Below are 22,191 nucleotides of genomic sequence, written 5' to 3' on the forward strand. Positions count from 1 at the left end.
GAATTGGTCCTTCACATTCTCACTCCTACTCATACATCATACCTAAAGGCACCTTATTATATCTCTCTTTTTCATTTTGGGAAATCATTTCCTATTGCAAACTACCCTTCAATTTCAAGGACCTGCTGAATTTTTATACCTCCCCTTGATTTCCTAATTAAGTGACATCTAACGATGTTCCTGACTGTCCTGGGACCCCCATGAGAGTCTTGTTTTTGAGCATTCCTACAGCAATGCTTTGCTAACTTTCTCATATATGCAAGTAAGCAGCAGTGTTTGCCACCCCCCCCCCCACCCAATGAGCATTGAAATGAACCAAATGTTTCTTGTCACATAGAAAGGATAAGCATTTGTCAAAAAACAAAACAAAAAAAACACCGTTGTGCCCTCATGTCCCCTCCAAAGTTATTTGCAATGAATTAATTCCAAGTTCTGGTCAAACTCAGGATTAACATAAAAGAAAAGAGATTCTTCTGTTAAGGATCAGTTTGTAAATAAACATATCTATTACCTAATGATTCCTTTGCTACTTGTAATTTCTTGGCCCTAAATGCCAGAATGCAAGATTTTGGGATATGAATTGCCTTCTTACTCTTGCTGGAACCCTAGAAGATAAAAAAATCCACCCTGGATCAACTACAAGAAATGTGAAAGGAGACATTTTGTTAATTTCCTTGAAAATTGTGAACAATGGCAAGCAGTTCAGCTCTGACCTTCAGCCCCATTTTGACATAGGCTTCGTAAAAGATGCTGCCTTCCATTTCACTGGATTCCTCAAAGTGTGCTTCTTCCACAGCCTCTATTGCTTCAGTCACAATGTATAGGTTGTAGTCATGCTTCTTTGATTGTTTAATGAACTCATGATCCATGTTGATTTTTCTGAAGCAGAAAACACAGACATCCATCATCCAAAATTATAAGCAACAGCACAAGATCACAACATCAAGAACAATGGTTATATAAAAGCTAAAGGCAAGAGTTCCACAATTTGCCTGGTGTTACTGAATGGAATTCTTGGCCATCAAGGATTTGGATTCTAGTATCAAAGTATTAAAAAAACCCACACTATTTTACTATAGCTTTTTCAGATTTATATTTCAATTAGCACATTACAGATAGATAGATCTCCAACCACTTTATCATGCACTTTTAATATTCAATTTGTGCAATCTTGCTATGTTAATAATTATAATAATGATAATTTCCAATTGAAATGCAATTAATTTGTTCCCCCAAAAACTCCTCCAATTTTTTTTGTTACGTGTTTTTAAATACACATCACGAATCTCATCAATAAAAGTATTCACTCAAGCAGAACAGACTTTTATTTTAGATGTTAGAAACACTAACCTTAATTTAAATTGTCAGATAACATTCAAAACTATCTATTATGAAAATTGATAAGGGGGAAATGCTCAAAGATAGGCAGTGCTTGGTTCCATCCAGCCACTGTGGCAAGGAAACACATTTGAGGCAACAGAATGTACATTGGCCAGTGTAAGAGCAAGGCAAAACCAGAACATTGATATGGAACAGTAAACAAAAAAAATCAACTTTAAAATGGTTGAAGCACATCTGAGGCAACAAAATGTGTTTTGGCCAGTATGAGAGCAAGGCACAACTAGAACATTCATATGCAACAGGAAACAAAGAAGGATCAACTTTAAAATGGTTGAACCCTCCCTCTCTTGCTCTTTCTCCCTCTTCATGAAGTTGGGATAAAAACCACACAAAAGCAAGTTCCTCAAAGCGGACAGCAATCTTCCAAGGTAGGCAATATGATAGCGGGCAGCGGTATCCCAAAGTGGATGAGACCACGAGACAGACATACAAGGCATGGAGGCTGCTTCCTAGAAGCCTTGTGCTCTTGTATGAGCGCTCCCTCTGCATCAAAACCCTGCTCGTATGTAAATATGAATCCCTCTTTGTAGGGATGCTCGTAAGTAGAGGTTCCACTGTATTTCTGTTTGCTTTATTTAAAAAAACATTTTTTGATTTCTTCTACATTATTGTGTGGGGCTTTTAAGTTACTTTCTCAGATACATTTACACTAAGATGAGAAAGAATTAGGTAAAAAACCTTTGGAATTGGAAATCAGTTCTACTCGACTTTGGAATCAAATAATATCTGAGCAGAAATATGTTATGCAGCAGTACAAGGTATCATGCATTACTGAGTTTGAACCAGGTGCAAAAGATCAATATACTTACACCTTTTTCACAGAGTTGAGGATGGTAGGACATAATTGTATCTTTTTCACCTTCACAGACATCACATGGGTTATAATAGAATTGGTTTTTGCTTCTATGGGGGCTATATCGCGTCCAGAAAATTCTCCTTGCAGTGTTCCATCTACCCGATCCTCAATGTCAAATTGGCCTCCATCTTTGACATCTGGAATTTAAAAAGGGATAAAGTATGTGATTGAAAGAATCATTAGAATAAATGAAAACAGCTGTGAGGTCAGGAGGTCTTTTTCTAATAAAGTGTAGGAAAATGGCTGACTCTATCTACTAAGTCAGATGAACAGCCTCACACCAGGGATTTGTGAAGATGCTGGGGACAGAAGTTTAGAGTGAATATGGCTGGTAGGGACATGGGATAGGACCCTTTTGGGCGCTATGGGTTTTATGAGCGTATTAGAGCTCCAAGATCTTTTGGAAAGACCTTTCACTAACTTCTCGGACTCATTTGGTGAAAACAAGGGAGAGGGCCTCTTGGTGGCTGCTCCCAGACTTTGGGACTTCTTCACTAGAGAGAAAATGTTCAAAGCAAAGTAGATCTGACTATTATGTGAAAAAATAACGTACCCAAGGATGAAAGAGTTGAAAATAGACTCGAAGCATAGATAAAAGACCAAAGAACAAAGTTGCTTACATTTCTGTCAAATCTGAATTAACTAAAGTATAAAAAGCTATCTGTACGCTTCTGAAAACTTCCAGAGATAAGCAGCTACTGCTGACAGGAGCTGTCAGGTGTTGCCTTGGACACAGATCATTTGGCACTCGAGAGGACAGGAAAACAGTTTGGAAGGAAGAGAGAAGTTCAGAATGGCTTCAGAGACCCTCAGTTCCACTGATTCCAAGCTGGATAAAATGCTGGAAATGATCCAAGGGCTTTAAAACTCCTTGATCTTGAAGTCAAAGACACTAGAGAAAAGATAGAGGTATTCATCAAGAAAGAGAAGGGAAATCAAGCCGGAATCCAGTTTCTGGAACAAGAGGTGTAATTTTTGAACCAGACGGTAGCAGATCTGAATTGCCAAAGATGCAGAGCCATCTGTCTATTAGGCATCCCAGAGTACTTAAGTGATAAAGACTTGATCAAATCCTTAAGTGAATGGTGGTTGCAATGGGAGGTGCCAGCAACAGAAGCGGATATAGAACATGCACATAGAAAACCTTCCTATGCTAAAAATAAAATAAAATAAAATAAAACCCAGAAAAAACAAAGACTAAGAACAGTGATAATAGCCTTTGCCTAAAGGTCTACAAAGCGCTGAGAAAAGTGCAGGACTTAAAATATAACGGAAACAATGTGATAGTTTTTCAGTACATGGCAAAATCGACTAGAGAAGACAGAGCTTTCCTTCAGGGCATCACAGACAGATTCAGAAGATTATGTACACCTGGGCTTTCCCTGCAACCACTGTTATCTACAAGGGAGGAAAAAACTTACTGCGAGAACCCCACAAGAGGGAGACAAGCTTCTTAGGAAGTTCAATTTAACTTGTTCTTCACCCAAGAGACATTCAGCCAAAACAGAATTGGAAGATGGAACTGACAGAACCGATGAAGAAGTGGACAAAGGTCACTTGAAGCCAGAACATTTAAAAAAGAAGAAGGGCTCCAAGGGGGAAAAAACTGAGAAACAACATCCAAACTCATACAAATTCCAAACAAGAAGAAATTACAAATACATGAGGTATAGTTAGACTGCAAAAACTCATAAAAGTATAAGCTAAGCTAACAGTTATAATTATCAACATATTGTAATGTAACTAGGACCTGATTGATAGTCAAAGTAGAAAAGCTCTGTTTGCAACTTAAAACTGGAAAGGAGTATTTATAATGAGGTGTACTCATAATCATGGTCATCTAGAGCAGTGGTTCTCAACCTGTGGGTCTGCAGATGTTTTGGCCTTCAACTCCCAGAAATCCTAACAGCTGGTAAACTGGCTGGGTTTTCTGGGAGTTGTAGGCCAAAACACCTGGGGACACACAGGTTGAGAACCACTGCTCTAGAGATTGTATTATTAATTGTGTAAATGATCTGGAAAAAGAAGGCCGAAGCTGCTTTCAGGAAAAGCAAAAGAGGAGTGGGAACCTGGTGGATAGTAAGGAAGAGAAAGGAGGAAATACAGCAAGAGCGCAAATTATGGAGGACAGAATTTGAAGGAATGGTTGAGTCTAAGAACTGGGTGGGAATTTATAGAATAAGTGGGTTTTATTTAGGTTAAGGGTCAATTGATGGAGGGGGGAGATGCTGCAGGGGACTCTGCCCCTTGTGATACTCTGGATGGATGTGAGGAGGTTTTTCTGAGCAGCCCCTTCATCAAGGAGGGGGGTCTAGGGATCTGGGGGGGGGGGGAGTTATGTGGTCTGGGCCTGGGAACAGCTACAAATCAGATTAATATAGTGGAAGAGGCCTGGGAAAAGGGAGGGAAAAATTCATATTTTATTGATGTTGGATGTAATAAATGTTCTATCGGTTAATGTAAATGGGCTATCGTCTCCAGTCAAGAGGCAAAAAATCTGCAGACTATTATTGGAGCAGCATCTTGACGTATGTCCAATTCAGGAATCTCACCAAAAAAGGATGGTACAAAATTGCTTTAAGGCCTGAGAGAATGCTGGAACCAGATGCAGCCAAGGAGGGGGGTTTAGAGCAAGATGCTGTCTCTGAGACTCCGTATGAAAGTAGAGCTGTTTTGGAATCCAACAGCCAGGGATGTGATCTCTCACCTACAAGCAGTCCTGATAACATTAGCTCATCTGGGGGAACAGTTGACTTAGAAACAAATACGAGACTGCTTCTGAGGGGGCAGAGATTAAGATGCAAAAGATCAGAAAGAATTCATATGACAGAGAGAGAGACAGACAGACAGACAGACAGAAACGGGCCCTTCAGGGTCAGAGGAAGATAACAATAATTGGTCAGAAATCCTAAGATACGTGTACATGCAATACAGGCTACCATAGCCCAAGCATGGAGAAATAATAATGGTAGATAAAGATTTTCCCCTGACATTAAGTCTAGTCGTGTCCAACTCTGGGGGTTGGTGCTCATCTCCATTTCTGTGCCAAAGAGCTGGCTTTGTCCTTAGACATTTACAAGGTCATGTGGCCGGCATGACTGCTTGGAGCTCTGTTACCTTCCCATGACTACAGGAGCGGTACCTGTAGTCATACAAAACAAGACTGGTATAGGAAATGGTCTATTCTAATTAATAAAATAGACAGAGTTGATAGATATAGCACCTTGAACCAGACTTTCCACACGATTAAACTGATGCAATGACATCATTTGGAATTGCTGTTCCAGGAGGGAGGGAGAAAAGAGGGGAGGGTATGGGTAATGGGAGATACACATCAAAGAAATGTATAAATTGACATATAAGGCAAAGTTATTTTTGGGATAATGTATAGCAAAATAAATCTTGTATGGCAAAAGTTTGTTAATTAAATGGATGTATCAATTAAAAAATTATCACTGAATCTCAGATTTTACCTAATTTTATAGCATGATCGCCAAAACAAAGAACATCTGTTAATTTATATTCAGATTTACGAAAAGACTTAGTCTTCCACCATGAAGAATTTGCCTTTCTGTAAAGCAGGCAAAGAGGCCGATAGTGGTCATTGTCTATAATGCTGCGTACTGGGATCAAATCTCCTTCTGGGTTCAGTTTTTTTGCCAAAGATTTGGTTGTCTTGTGGAACGACATTTCAGGGAGATAATTTTGACCTAAAAGAGAGAAACAATAATAAAAGGAACAAAGTTATGAACCAAGCTGCCTTGTGCAATTAGCAGAAGAATGACTTCCTCTTTGGAAATGGCAATTCCTTCATTTCTTCAAATGAATTTAAAGAAAATATGTTGTCTTTTTTGCTTCCCATGGTACAAATATGCAGTTAATACAACGGCTCTATCAAAAGAGTTTACACAGCTTGATAACTTATGATTGTAAAAGACAGGTTCACTGAATAGTGGTTTGCTGATCTCTATTATAACTTATGCTGATACTGGCTCTGTTGCTACCATGTACCTTCAAGTCAACTGTTACTTATGTCAAAACATACATTGTGAAATATAATTAGGGGAACTTTCCAGTACATCTGTTGTATTTATGTTTTCATAGTCTTGTTCCATGCAGGAATCTATACTACATCTTCAAAACAACCAGGTCTCACTGTGAGTTCATGATGACTTAACATTCTACCATGAAGTCTGTGGACCAGCATTTTCCTTATTCAAAGTCTTCAAGCTACCCGACAGCTTCTTCCTTGCTTCTGGCACTCCAAAACAGGCAAATAATATACAGTGGTCCGTCCACATTAGCGGTTTTGATTTATGTAGATCTGATTATTCATCGATTTGATGAAAAAAATTAAATGTATATTTTTCATTAAATTTCTATAAATTTCCAATTTTCTATGATACCACACAACAGCAACAAAACATCCTAAAACTTTGCCTTTCCCTAACTACCCTCCCTCCCATGGCTGAGTCACAGATGTTTATAAACTACTTTTCTCAACCCTCTCATAAATAAATTATCCTATAGTGTCTAATTTTGTTCACAACTAGCTGTGCCCTGCCACGCGTTGCTGTGGCAAAGTGTGGTGGTATGGGAAAGAAAGTATTGAGGAATTGTTGGTAGTTTGCATATGTTATTTCCTAAAGCTTGTGAATATTCAATATTTCTGGGTGTTCCTTTTTTTGTCTGTTGGAGGCAAGTATGAATGCTGCAGTTAGCCCTAATGATTAGCATGTAATGGCCTTTCAGCTTTAAAGTCTGGCTGCTTCCTTCCTGGGGGAAATCTTTGTTGAAAGGTGTTAGCTGGCCCTGATTGTTTCATGTCTGGAATTCCCCTGTTTTCAGAGTGCTGTTCTTTGCAGTATTTTGTGTTCTTCTACTGTCTGTGTAGATGAAGAAGTACCCATATGGAGTACTTGAGGGCACACACTTCTAAAAGAAAAGCTGTGAAAACAGAGGATTTGCCAGGCTTTGATGATGCAAGGCTATTCAGTGCTATTAATGCTTGCCAAAATGGATTCCCTTAGGCAGGAAGCAGCCAGGCATTGTTGGGAATCATCCTGGACTACTCAAGTCTAGATTAGATAGATGATAGAGTTAGATTGAAGGAATCCTTTCCCTGTTTCCAAAGCATGCCTAGACAGGCTTTACTGTGTTTCACTCTATCATGTGTACGTCACATCCCTTACTTTGAAGTTAGTAGGGATGTGAATCTTTAGGGACACTAACTTCTCATTGGTCAGAATGTCTTTTATGGTCCCAATAAACTGGACCATGAGGTTGGAACCATTTTGATTCACTCTTCTCCCTTTGTTCTTCTAGCTAACAAGAAGCATCTCGCCATCTCTCCTGGCAAGATGTAACTATTTAGATGTTTGTTATTTTTCCTTTCTTATTTTTCCTTAGAAACCAATCTAGAGTAGACTAGATAGCTCCCAAGCTTTTCTATCTACAATGGAGTTCTTTTTTACCTGAATAAATCCTTTTTGAACTTTTACTGAGACTCTGCAGTCCATTGCAATCCTAAATGGTCAGAGGCTTCTCTTTGCTCGCCCCGTGTAAGTAACTGTTGCATTTGAAAGCTTTTGCTTTTGCTACTCTGCTGATTTTTGGTGGAATTTCCCCCATAGAGGGTTAAATTGAGTCTAACCACTCAGAGATTACCACAACACCCATATGGAGTATTTGAGGGCACACACTTCTAAAAGAAAGGCTGTGGCCCTTAGAAAACAGAGGATTTGACAGGCTTTGATGATGCAAGGCTATTCAGTGCTATTCATGCTGGCCAAAATGGATTTCCTTAGGCAGGAAGCAGCCAGGCAAGTGGGGCTTATATTCCTGTGGAATAATGTCCAGGGTGGGGAAAAGAAATCTTGTCTGTTGGAGGGAAGTATGAATGCTGCCATTAGCCAGAATGATTACCATTTAATGGCCCTTCTGGCTAAACGCCTGGCTGTTTCCTCCCTGGGGAATCCTTTGTTGGGAGGTGTTAGGGCCCTAATTATTTCCTGTCTGGAATTCTCCTGTTTTCAGAGTGTTGTTCTTTATTTTTAGGATTTTGTCCAGCAGGTTGATTGTGCTGTAAGAGGATAGGAAGGTATAATCATGTTGTTTTCATGTTAGGAAAGATGTAGTTTAGGTTTTTTATATATGTGTCTTCGCATTGGTTGTGGCTTGGCAATATTTTGTGTTCTTCTATTGTCTGTGTAGATGTAGAAGTAGCCATAGTAGTGCTTGATCACACTCCCAAGTAGCAGGCAACTGTGCACATGCATAGGTAAATGTCATGCGCGCTCGCTCGCCCTCCCTCCCTGCGCTGGGCTTCTCCCCGCGCAGGTGCAGTAGAAGATTCCCCCTACTACATTGGCAATGGAACGTCTACCACCGGACTACGATTCCCAGAGGGCCTTGCGCCATGGGCTGTTGTAGGGTGACAGAGGGAAAGCCGCAGTGCACGCTGGGAATTGAAGTCTATGCACTCGCCTCTTCTGAATGCCCTCGTCTTCTATCTATTTTGTTTTTTAAAGTCTTTGGCGCTGTATTTTAATGTGTTTCACTCATTGGGTTGTGTGCCATTTTGTTGCCAAATTTGGTGTGATTTGGCCCAGTAGATTTGTTGTTTACTCGGTCCTACATACGAACAGTACATTTTTATATAGATAGTCACACCTGCCTCTAGTAATTTATCCAAAATCTCACTTTATCTGAGGATTATACAATTTGCTATTACTTTGGCACATATCGCAGATAAATGGTTTCCTTGGGAGCACCTGCAGTTCATAGAATCATAGAGTTGAAAGAGACCTCATGGGCCATCTAGTCCAACCCCCTGCCAAGAAGCAGAAAAATCACATTCAAAGCACCCCCGACAGATGGCCATCCAGCCTCTGCTTAAAAGCCTCCAAAGAAGGAGCCTCCACCACACTCCAGGGCAGAGAGTTCCACTGCTGAACAGCTCTCACAGTTAGGAAGTTCTTCCTAATGTTCAGGCGGAATCTCCTTTCTTGCAGTTCGAAGCCGTTGTTCCGCATCCTAGTCTCCAGGACAGCAGTAAACAAGCTTGCTCCCCCCTCCCTATGACCTCCCCTATATAATTAATCCTGTTTGACACCACTTTCACGGCTGTGGCTCAATGCCACGGACTCCTTGGGATTGTAGTTTCACAAGGTCTCTAGCCTTCTTTGCCATTGAGTGCTGGTGTCTCCCCAAACTACAAATCCCAGGTTTCCATGGCAGTGAAAGTGGTATCAAACCACATCCATTGCGGCGCATACCAGAAATACTTTAAAGTCTTTATTTGACAGATTTTAATAAGGAGATCATGTCTTTAAATAAGATCATGTCCCTCTATAGTGGACGTTTTCTCCTATTATTTGGCTTTTGGCAACACCTTATCACCCTTTTCTTCATTTTAGAGCCTCTATTATTGTCTCCTTCCATCCTCAATGCATTCACCCTTATTTGCTTTCTCATCTCCTTTCAATCACTGAGATTTACACAGAGGAAGGAACCAGCCAAGCAATTGCTCTGCACGATTTAAAGTTCAATAGCCACTTTTAAACCAGTCTTACCTCTCGCTCTTAAAGATCTGTCAAACTTGGGTCCTCAATTGTAAGGGGGTCTGAAGCCTCTTTCCTAATTTCTACATCTCTATTTCAAATAACTAGCAGGAAAAAAGACAGCCCCCCTGCTTCCTGTTGCAACAGAATGGGATTATTTCAGAGCCTCTGAATTCCTCTGAATGTAGTTTCGTTTTCAGCTGACGGCTCAAGTCATCTCCTTTCCAGGAAAACAACTGACTACTTAGGAAAGCTATGAGAAACTCAGAACAATGCAGTTTGACAGCACATTAGCTGCCATGCCTTCATACAAGCAGTCCCCCAGTTAGAGCAACACAGGTTCTGTATGTTTGTTCTTAAATTTAGCTTGTTTGTAAGTCGAAACGTACATTTTTAAGTGTAGTTCCAGCCAAATATGTGCAACACTCTTGTGTTGTTTGTTTTGTGGTCTGTGTCTCTGTTCAGAAGATTTCATCTCACTTTCTGTCCTTGTGATAGATTTTGAAAGAAATAGTGGAAACAAGGATTGGTAATAAAGTTTCATTGGAGACATCTTTTCCCGATAACACTTCTAGAGGTTAATTTCCTTTCCAAGAGGTAGATTCCTCTCACTTTATTTTATTTATTTATTTATTTATTTATTTATTTATTTATTTATTTATTTATTTATTTACATTATTTATATTTCGCCCTTCTCACCCCGAAGGGGACTCAGGGCGGATCACATTACACATATAAGGCAAACATTCAATGCCTTAACATAGAACAAAGACAAAGACAAACACGGGGCTCCGAGCTGGCCTCGAACTCATGACCTCTTGGTCAGAGTGATTTGTTGCACTGGCTGCAGCTGGTTGCTCAACAGCCTACGCCACAGCCCGGGCCCTTTCCCTTTTCTCACTCCCATTCTTTGGCAACTGACATGCCTTTGATGTTGATTGAGATTATTGTCATAGTTTGTCCTGAAATGGTCTGTTGGTTTGTTTGTTTGGCTGGTTGCATGCTGCAAATTGCTTCAGGTATGAGAGAATCAACTGTCTACAAGCCAACGCCTTAAATCAAGAAATAGCTTCCTAAGATCTACAGAGATACTAGTAGAAACTAGGGTTGTACATTTGTATAAAATTACTACCGTCTCTGTTCCATTCATATAGCCCCATTTCTGTTTCCGTCCGCCGCTGACGGAAATGGCCACCTATACAAATGGGCTTTTCCAGTTAAGGTCCAAAAACACCCCAAAAAAATGTCAGGCCTTGTGCGGCAAAGCTCCAGGCTTTGCGAGCTGGGCCTTCGAGCGTTCGACGCTCGACTGTAAGGCCCTGCGAGCCGGGCCTATGAGACATTGAGTTCCCTATGCTCGTAGGCCCAGCAGGCAGGGCTATGAGCAACAAGCACCCAGTGCTTGGCTGAAGGTTACGCAAGCCAGGGCCTACAGCCAAGCGACGAATCAGCAGAGGGAAAAGGCTACCATTCCCCTCTGCTATTCATTTGACTATTTCTTTTGTTACCGTGGGGTTGTACCATCCCGTTCAATCCGAATGGACTAAACGGTACAAAACCATGAATGAAACATATGAAACATGATTTGAGCCCAAATCTAGTAGGAACACCTCAGCAAGTGAGAGTCCAAAAGTGGCAGGTAAAACGTGGAACCAGATGAGAAACTCCCCTCCTGGGCACACAGAAGACTGGGTGACTTGGAAGGCACTGAACAGACTGTGCTCCGGCACCACGAGATGCAGAGCTAATATTAAGAAACGGGACTACAAAGTAGAGTCCCTGACATGCGAGTGCGGAGAAGAGAAAACCACAGACCACCTACTACAATGCAGTCTGTGCCTTGCAACATGTACAGTGGAGGACCTTCTCACAGCAACACCAGAGGCACTCTAAGTGACCAGCTTCTGGTCAAAGGAAATTTAGTATAATGCCAAGTGTTTAACTTTGTAGTTTCTCTATACATTATAACTGCATTCTCAATTTGCTCTGACATGATAAATAAAATAACTTCCGTTCTTAACTATGAGTGGTTTGTAAGCACAGGAGTTGTAGTTTTACAATGTCTTTAGCCTTCTCTGCCAAAGGGTGCTGGTGCCTTATTAAACCACAGTCCCTTGATTCCATAGTGGTATCAAACTGCATTAATTCTACAGTGCAGCTGCACCCTGGGGCTCTGGAGACATTCTTAGCCTCAGAGGAAGGCAAAGTAGCACTACAATTCTCATCATCCAGGAAGGCATGGTGGGCGACTAAAACGGATGCTGTGAGACGACACATCAGAAGTTACGGCACCGTGTATGGAATGGATGTCAGTGTCAATTGACTGGAAACTGAATTTCGTAGACCCCATCTGCACTGCCATATAAAATCCAGATTATCTGCTCTGTACTGGATTATATTGCAGTGTAGAAGGGCCGTAAATTTGTGGTGTATCACAAGGATATTAACACATGAACACAAACTCCTAGGATTTGAATACAGGCAACTTTCAAAGGGGTTCCTGGGTTTATGTCTGTTTCTACTTCACATACCCCCCAAAGGGTTGAGATTCATGTTTTCAGAAAGTTGAATGCCAATTATTGTTAAGTGTCTATGTTTCCTTAACTTTATTTTAAGTGTGGGAATAGGAAAAAGAGCCCCCCCCCCCTTATATAGATAAGCTAAAGACTTGCTAGAGTCTGCAAGAAAATTTGAGTTTTGAGGTGAAGGGTATCTCAAAGGTTTTTTCAGGAATCACCGAGGAAGGAGACTACTTTCAAGAGACCCCATGGTCTGTGGGCTCCAAAGCTGCAGAACAGTTGCCAAAGAGCCTCAGAAGATGTCCCCAAGGGCTGGGGCCCCTTCCTTTCTCCCTCCCTGCTGCCCCCCCCCCGCCCCGCAAGAGCAACTCCAGGCTTGTGGTTGTTTTCCTTTGAGAAGGTTCCATTCCTGCTCAGGTTCCAAGCCTGGAGGTGTTTTTACCTGGTTGCCATGGTGACCGGAGCTCTGAAGGGCCTGGAGTCAGTTGGCTCCACCATTGCCTTCCTAGGCGCCATCATGGTCAGAGGGCTCTTCAAGCAGGTCTAGCTGGGGCTGTCCCCCACAGATGCCCCTCCGCAATCCCCCCTTGGGATGGCCCTGTACACATGGCTCAGGCTAAGGTCTACGCTCCTTTGGGGAGCCCCCCTCCCCTCCTGTTCCCTTTGGGGACTGGGGCCAGCCCTGCTGTGCTGCATGGGCCCCGGAAACACAGAGGAGGTTCCTATGGGTCTTCCAAGGTAAGCCCCTGGGGCTCCATTCCCTCCCTCCCCCAAGGAGGGGGCCCAAGCCCTGGTCCAAGCAGAAGGGAGTCCCCAGGCAGGAAGCAGCCAAGCTTTGAAGCTGCCAGGCTATTTAATGCTAATCAAGGCGGCCAATTGCCTCCAACAGAAAAGAGTTCTTTCTCCATCCATGGACATTCCACAGTTATATAAACCCCACTTGCCTAGTGCTCTCTGTACCATCCTCCAAAAAATTGGGTGCCCTGACAAATTTGTGAACATCCTGCGGCTCCTCCATGATGACATGATAGCAACAGTCGTGGACAGCAACGGCTCCCAAAGTGACCCATTTAAGATGGAATCAGGTGTCAAGCAGGGATGTGTTATTGCCCCTACCTTATTTTCTATCTTCATTGCTATGATACTTCACCATGTTGATGGGAAGCTTCCCACCGGAGTGGAAATCATCTATCAGACAGACGGCAAGCTATTTAACCTCAGCAGACTGCGAGCCAAAACCAAGGTCACCACAACATCTGTTATAGAACTCCAATATGCCGATGACAACGTAGTCTGTGCGCACTCAGAAGAAGACCTACAAACCACTCTAAACACTTTTGCAGAAGCATACGAGAAGCTTGGCCTCTCACTGAACATCAAGAAAACCAAAGTGCTCTTCCAATAGGAACCAGCTAATCCCTCTGCAATGCCAGGAATACAACTTACTGGTATAACATTAGAAAATGTTGACCATTTCCACTACCTTGGTAGCCACCTCTCCACAAAAGTCAACATTGACACTGAAATACATCACCGCCTAAGCTCTGCGAGTGCAGCATTTTTCCATATGAAGCAGAGAGTGTTTGATGATCGGGACATCCGTAGAGATACCAAGGTGCTTGTTTATAAAGCCATTGTCTTCCCAACCCTGCTCTACTCCTGCGAAACGTAGACGGTCTACAGACATCACACTCAACTCTCGGAGCGTTTCCATCAGCGTTGCTTCAGAAAAATCCTGCAAATCTCTTGGGAAGACAGGTGGACAAATGTCAGTGTGCTGGAAGAAGCAAAAACTACCAGCATTGAAGCAATGCTCCTACGCCATCAACTCCGCTGGACTGGCCACGTTGTCCGAATGCCTGATCACTGTCTCCCAAAGCAGCTACTCTACTCCGACCTCAAGAATGGGAAACGTAATGTTGGTGGGCAGGAAAAGAGATTTAAAGATGGGCTTAAAGCCAACCTTAAAAACTGTGGCATAGACACTGAGAACTGGGAAGCCCTGACTCTTGAGCGATCTAATTGGAGGTCAGCTATGACCAGCAGTGCTGCGGAGTTCAAAGAGGCATGAATGGAGGGCTTAAGGGAGAAACATGCCAAGAGGAAGGCCCGTCAAGCCAACCCTGACTGAGACCGCCTTCCACCGGGAAACCGATGTCCTCACTGCGGGAGAACATGCAGATCAAGAATAGGTCTCTTCAGCCATCTACGGATCCATCCCCAAGATAACAGAAATGGAGGACCATCATCCTCGAACTCTGAGAAAAAGTCTCCCAAAGGTCCCTCTCTCTGTCCTTCACCAGCCAATCACTTTCCACATGCAAATTCCCTTTCCTCTCACAATCCCCACTTGCCACAATTTGCATATACCCCCTCCCTCCCAGGGGCCCCTCCCTCCTCTCCCTCCCCAGCCAATTACCTCCCACATGCAAGTATCCCTCACAAGAGCTCACAATCACCTCCTCCCACCCCTCCCTTGGGGCCTGGACCCCTAACCCCGAAAGGTCCTCCCTGAGAGTTGGATTGGGACCCAAAGGGAGCCCCCTCCTTCTCTGGGGATAGAGTGGATATACTCCAGAAGAGAGGATTAGGCTCCAAAGTGACCAACATGGTTAACCAACAAAAACAATTTATATCCAAACTAGCTGTGCCCGGCCACGCGTTGCTGTGGCTTATGGGAATCATTTGTTGGCCAGGTGGAATAGCAGTGAATAGCCTTGCAGCCTCAAAGCCTGTCAGTTTTCTTCTTATGAGAATCCTTGTTTGGTGAGCTGGAATTCAATGGAATAGGGTTGCTGCTAGGAAGCCTGGGTACTTGCGTTCTAGGGAATAGTTTTTGGGGCTGCTAGAATTGCAATGAATAGCCTGGCTGCTTCAAAGCTTGGCTGCTTGCTACCTAGGGGAATCTTTGGTTAGTCAGCTTCAGTAGAACAGAGTAGTATCGCTGCTTCAAAGACTGGCCCTGATCGTTTCCTGTCTGGAATTCTCCTGTTTTCAGAGTGTTGCTCTTTATTTACTGTCCAGGTTGTAGAGTTTTGTAATGCTGGGTGGCTGGTTTTGTACATTTTCATGGTTCACAGCACCCTAATAATAATAATAATAATAATGACTTTGAGATGGAGAGTGTGCAGAGAAAGAGGGCAATTAGTATTGAATGGCCATGTAGTTTGAAAGCCTGGCTAATTCCTTCCTGGGGGAATCTTTTGTTGGGAGGTGTAGCTGGCCCTGATTGTTTCCTGTCTGGAATTCTTCTGTTTTCAGAGTGTTCTTTATTTACTGTCCTGGTTGTAGAGTTTTGTAATGCTGGGTGTGAACTCATTTCATGGTTCACAGCAACTCAATAATAATAATAATAATAATAATAATAATAATAATAATAATAATAATAATGACTCAGAAGTTGAGAGTATGCAGAGAAAGAGGGCAATTAGCATTGAATGGCCTTGTACTGTAGTTTTAAAGCCTGGCAGTTTCCTCCCTGAATTCCTGTCTGGAATTCTTCTGTTTCTGCTGCCTTGGAGACTAGGACGCAGAACAATGGCTTCAAACTACAGGAAAAGAGATTCCACCTGAACATCAGGAAGAATTTCCTCACTGTGAGGGCTGTTCGGCAGTGGAACTCTCTTCCCTGAACTGTGGTGGAGGCTCCTTCTTTGGAGGCTTTTAAGCAGAGGCTGGATAGTCATCTGTCGGGGGTGCTTTGAATGCGATTTCCTGCTTCTTGGCAGGAGGTTGGACTGGATGGCCCATGAGGTCTCTTCCAACTCTACTATTCTATGATTCTATGAATAATAATGAGAAGAAGAAAAAGAATAGTAATAATAATGATTGAGATGGGAGATGTCCAGAAAAAGAGTTCATGTTAAAGGGATGAATAATCCCTCTGAGGGGCATCTTAAAGTGCTGGGTCTGTTTACCTGTAGAAGAGAAAGTTGAAGGGAGACATGACAGCTATGTAAATAGTGGCTGCTCTCCCTCCTGAGAACAGTCGCGTACAGTAATAGTACAGCGGTATTTCCCTCAGTGCATACTCTCTCATCTGAGGGGGAAAGAAGCACAGTAAAGGGAAGGAACGGCTGTCAACTGTTGCCAGCCGCAAGCCCCGCCCACCATGGCAACGTTTTGTGGAAGTAGGGTTAGGCTCCGCCCACAGGTGCAAGGTCCTCTGAGTAATGCAGTTGTTTCAGTTGGGGGGGGGGGGGCTCTGAGCTTGCATGGTAAGCAATGGGGATTTTATTTTGTCTTCATTTTGTTGTTTGGTCTTTATTTTTTCTAGGTTTTTTTTTAAATTGAAAGACATATTTTGGATGACTATGTCTTTTGTGGCCAAATTTGGTGTGATTTGGATCAGTGGCTTTGCTGTTTATTCCATAGTAAAATGAACATTACATTTTTTTATATACAAGTTGTGCCCGGCCACGTGTTGCTGTGGTGTGGCAAAGTATGGTGGTATGGGAAATAAGGTATTGAGGAATTGGTGGTAGTTAAGGTAAAGGGTAAAGGTTTCCCCTGACATTAAGTCCAGTCGTGTCCAACTCTGGGGGTTGGTGCTCATCTCAATTTCTAAGCTGAAGAGCTTGCGTTGTCCGTAGACTCCTCCAAGGTCATGTGGCATGACTGCATGGAGCGCTGTTACCTTCCCGCCGGGGCAGTACCTATTCATCTACTCTCATTTGCATATTTTTGAGCTTTAGGGTTGGCAGAAGGTGGGGCTAACAGTGGGGGCTCTCTCCGCTCCCCCAATTCAAACCTGCGACCTTTCAGTCCAGAAATTCAGCAGCTCAGCGCTTTAACACGCTCCGCCATCAGGGGATATTATTTCCTAAAGCTTGTGAATATACAATATTTCTGATTGTTTTTTTTTGTCTGTTGGAGGCAAGTATGAATGCTGCAATTTGCACACTGAAGTGGATTATATGGCAGTGTGGAGTCAAGATAATCCAGTTCAAAGCAGATAATATAAGATTATAAATGGGTTATATAGCTGTGTGGAAGGGCCTTGAGTCTACACTGCCATATAATCCAGTTAAAATCAGATAATCTGTATTTTATAGGCAGTGGGGAAGAGGCCTAAGTGAGGCCTAACTCTGCCTGTCCCCTGGGCTGAGTGGGTTGCTAGGAGACCAAGTGGGCGGAGCTTAGCCTTCTAACTGGCAGCAATTGGATAAAAACAATTATTCCTTTCCCTCTAATTAGGACTTTATTTCTCATTTCTTTTTGTTGTATGAACGTAGAGGCATGGATGAGGGGTTGTGCTGCCAAGTTTAGTGTTTCTAGGATGTGTAGTTTTGTTGTTTTGTCCTAGGCCAAAATTTCATTACCCTTTTACATATATGGATAGACTAGCTTTGCCTGGCCATGTGTTACTGTGGCTTATGGGAATCATTTGTTGGCCAGGTGGAATAGCAGTGAATAGCCTTGCAGCCTCAAAACCTGGCTGTTTTTTGGAGTAGCTGAAATATCACCCTCAGTCAAAGGGCCGCTTTGAAGCCTGGCTACTTCCTTTGTAGGGGAATCCTTGTTTGGCCAGCTTGAACTGCACTGAATAGTCTTGGAGCTTAAAAGCTGGGCCGCTTTCTACATAGGGCATCCTTTCTAGGCCTGGTTGTATGGAACAGAGTAGACTCGTGTCTTCAGAGCTTGGGGGTTTTCTATCTAGGGGAAATCTTGGTTGGTCAGATTAAATAGCACTGAATAGCCTTGCTGCTTCCAAGCCTGGCCGCTTTCTACCTTGCGGAATCCTTGGTTGGCCAGTTTGAATAGCAATTAATAGTCTCAGTGTGGCAGGTATGAATGCTGCAATTAGCCACCTTGATTAGCATTTAAGGGCCTTGCAGCTTGAAAGCCTGTTTGCTTCCTGCCTGGGAGAATCCTTTGTTGGGAAGTGTTAGCTGGCTCTGATTGTTTTCTTTCTGGAATTCCCAATTTCCCTGCTTTCAGAGTGTTGCTCTTTATTTATTATCCTAGTTTTATAGATTATATTGTTCTCTATTATTATACCACAGTAATTATTTCATATTACAGTAGAGTCTCACTTATCCAACATTCGCTTATCCAATGTTCTGGATTATCCAACACAGACAGTCGGTCTTTTAATAGTCAATTTTTTGTAGTCAATGTTTTCAATACATTGCGATGTTTTGGTGCTAAATTTGTAAATACAGTAATTACTACATAGCATTACCGTGCGTTGAACTACTTTTTCTGTAAAATTTGTTGTATAGCATGATGTTTTGCTGCTTAATTTGTAAAATCATAATGTAATTTGACATTTAATAGACTTTTCCTTAATCCCTTATTATTATCCAACATATTCGCTTATCCAACGTTCTGCCAGGGTGTTTATGTTGGATAAGTGAGACTCTACTGTATATTTATAATCTTATATTATCTGCTTAGAACTGGATTATATGAGGCTCCTTCTACACAGCTGTATAAAATGCACACTGAAGTGGATTATATGGCAGTGTGGACTCAAGATAATCCAGTTCAAAGCAGATAATATACTATTATAAATGGGTAATATACCTTTGTGGAAGGGCCTTGAGTCTACACTGCCATATAATCCAGTTCAAATCAGATAATCTGTATTTTATAGGCAGTGTGAAAGAGGCCTGAGTGAAGAGGCCCAGGGTGCTATTAAATGGCTGAGTGGGTTGCTAGGAGACAAAGTGGGCGGAGCTTACCCTTCTAATTGGCAGCAATGGGAAAAAACAGTTATTCCTCTCCCTCTAATTAGGACTTTTTTTCTTGTTTTTTGGCTGTAAAAACACAGTCTGGATGACGATGTCTTTTGTGGCCAAATTTGGTGTGATTTGGTCCAGTACGTTTGTTATTTAAGTTAAGGGGAAAATGGTCAGAACAATTTTACATAGATAGATAATTAGGAAAAATCTTGGAAGGAAGATTTGGAAAGATGGCAAAGAGTTCAACAAAAGTGCATGGGGAAGATAGCATTGATAAAAATGATGTAAAAAGTCTAGAATTGCATACAGAAATTTAATAAACGCCAAAGATAGAGTGGCCTAGCCCTTCCAGACTTTAGATACTACTATGAAGCAGCAGATTTTAGTTGGTGAAATGGTTGGGTTAGAGTAGAAAATCTTGCTTTACTTACTTTGGAGGGTCATAACTTAAGATTTTGATGGCATGTGTATTTATGGTATGAAAAAGGTAACCTAAATAAAGAATATAATAGATGTATAGTAATTTGGAAGAGATACAAGGAAAACATGGGATCAAAGATCCCTCTATGGCTGTGTCCATTGGAAAAAGTGCTAAGTCTAACATTCAATGAGGAAATAAAAACTTACAGGAAGTACCTAATTAAAGAAAAAGATCAATGGAAATCAAAAGAGAAAGAAGAGATAGGATTCAATAACTGGTATGGCTATTCTGGAAAAAAAAATCAACTAAGGGCAGAACCATATATTCTAGGGCCGGGCTAAGATTTAAGGTGTAATGCTTATATGTCGAAGGGCTTTATATTGGAGAGGTGGTAACTGGTTACATCAAATATTTGATTTTAACTATGTTTTAACTTCTGTATTGTATGTTTTATATGTTGTAAGCTGCCTTGGGTCCGCTTGCGGAGAAAGGCCGGGTAAAAAGATATTAAAGAAACAAATAAAAAATTATATGGATTCATTAAATTAAAAAATCACATTAAAAAGGGACCAGAAGGACCGTAAGAGATTTAAAAGGTGGTCCAAGACTAACAAAATGGATTTCAATAAGGAGAACTGTAAAGTACTCAGTTTTGGCAATGAAAATGAAATGCAGAGATAAGGGATGGGTGACTCCTGACTTGAAAACAGTCCATGTGAAAAGGACTTAGGTGTTTTTATTGACCGTAACTGAACACGGGTCAAGAGTGTATTGCAACAGCTTTTAAAGTTTATCAAGTTCTAGGCTGCATCAATAGAAGCACAGTGTTGCTGAACTGCAAATCCCAGCAGCCCCTGGCAGCATGGTAAGTGGGAAAGAATGCTGGGGGTGGCAGTCCAGCACTGTCTGGGGATTCCAGTCCTGAGATACAGAGAGGGGTGAAAGGAGAGATTGTAGCAGAAGAGATTGTAGCAGAAGGAAAAGCAGTTCTTTGGTAAAGCCTTGAGTCTCCCTTCCTTTCCTTGCAGTTTCTGGGGGGAGAGAAGCCCCCCTTGGAGGTCAGCAGCCTCGTGCTGGAGAGGAGCCTCCTGTGCCCAAAAGTGTTGGTGCTTCATCAAACTACAGATCCCATCATCCCGTAGCATGGAGCCATGGCAGTCAAAGTGGGTTAGAACTGCAGCCATTCCACAGTGGAGATGCATTGCTGATATGCATATATCCAAATTTCCTGCCTTTTCAGGTCTGAGAAACATGTGAAATGATGTCTGAAGGGATGCTGAGGTTTTACTTTTGGCCTTTTGGAGAAATATGGCCCATGAATGCCCCTCTTCCTCCCTTTGTGTCCAGCCAAATCCTTTAGGACACACAACACACAACTTAGGAATTAAAGGTGCAGATGGGGAAGAAAGACACGGGATGTTTTTTTAAAGGCAGAAGCTGATAGGAAAGGGAAGGATGGGCCACAACAAACCTTGGGACATTAACTGATGGGAGATGCTGTCCAAAACCTCTGTGAGGGGAGATCTTGCCTTTCACTTCTCAGTCAAGGCCATCCTTGGAATTTGGGCCACCTGTCACAGCAAACCCAGCTTTTCTAAGATGACAATGAAAGAGCCATTGGATTTGTCCTGAAAACATTTTTCTTCCTAAGAGGTTCCCAGCAACTTTTTGAGAGCAATACACCTCTGGCCTGAGGAGTGACTCATGAAGGCATCCAAGGCCTAATAGAGAAAGAAATGCCTTATTTCAAGAAAATGTCAAAGAGCTTTCCTAAAGGGCTCCTGCCTCCATGATTCTTTGCGCTTCAACCTGCTTTGAGTCTCCTTGTGGAAAGACAAAGCAAAGTATAAATAAACATCATAATAATAACAACCTGGCAAGAAAAGCAGGTGGCAACCTTCCCTGGCCAACCCCTTCCCAAGACAAGCTCCAGGCTTGTTCCCTTCTGGAAGAGTCTATTTTTCCCTGGATTCCAGAGCCAGGTGTGTTGACATGGTTGCCCAGGAGACAAGAGGTTCCAAGCCTCACCAAGGTTAATCCTGGCGCTGGACTTGGCTCTTGGCTCACTCTTCTCAAGGGTCCCAGCTGCCCTTGGCTCCTCAATGCCTCTCTCACAATAGCTATTGCTATACAGGAAGTGGCCACACTCCCTCCATTTCGAGCCACAGGTGGGCCTCAGGGAAGAGATGGGCCAGTGGGGGTGGTCTTGATTTTTTGCCAGTTTGGGCTTCTTCCTCAGTTCTGGTTCCCTTGGGGCAACCCAGTGACCACTAGTCAGCCATGCCTCCTGTGTCACTGAGAGAGTCCCTTTTAATGCTTCTTTTGCAGAAGGCCTTGAAGGGGTCTCAATTCCCCCAATTTCCCTGTCTCCTCCAAGGTGAGTCCTTCCAGCTGCCCATCTCTTTCCTGGTTTCCTTCTCCACCTCCATCTACAGATTTCTGGCCCAACGAAAGGAGGAGTCAGAAGAAAAGAGGAGGGGAAGGAGGAAAGAAACAAGAAAGGGGGGAAGACCAGTGTAAAGAAGCAGCAATGAGCAGTCTATGGAATGTATTGTTTTACATTGTGGCTTTTCTATGGCATTGACATCACTCGATGTCTGCGGAATGCGATTCCGGTCTTTTTCAACTCTATGATTTCATGATCCTATACCCTTTGGACCCTCTTCCCTTAGTAGGTTTCCATTATCTTCCCTCCGTTCTGCCCTCCAGATCAGATTGGTGCCTTCATCATTCCTGGTTTAGGAGA

At 42.5% G+C, this 22,191-nt stretch overlaps 1 protein-coding gene across 3 annotated transcripts in view; it reads right to left on the reverse strand.

Moving 5' to 3' along the window:
* LOC103279239 (gasdermin-A) overlaps positions 1-22,191 on the reverse strand; it is a 37,918-nt gene that overhangs the window by 9,828 nt on the left and 5,899 nt on the right. For 2 of the 3 annotated variants that reach the window (XM_062983997.1, XM_062983996.1), the window contains exons 2-5: positions 5,731-5,967; positions 2,211-2,394; positions 714-879; positions 512-605 (exon numbers count right to left, since the gene is read on the reverse strand). In XM_062983997.1, the coding sequence (XP_062840067.1) occupies positions 512-605; positions 714-879; positions 2,211-2,394; positions 5,731-5,967 (681 nt within the window). Of the gene's footprint in view, positions 1-511; positions 606-713; positions 880-2,210; positions 2,395-5,730; positions 5,968-9,831; positions 10,003-22,191 lie in introns of those variants that run through there. The other variant, XM_008113344.3, reaches the window with a different exon arrangement.

This window comes from Anolis carolinensis, chromosome 6 (assembly GCF_035594765.1).
Source record: "Anolis carolinensis isolate JA03-04 chromosome 6, rAnoCar3.1.pri, whole genome shotgun sequence".
Taxonomy (NCBI): domain Eukaryota; kingdom Metazoa; phylum Chordata; class Lepidosauria; order Squamata; family Dactyloidae; genus Anolis; species Anolis carolinensis.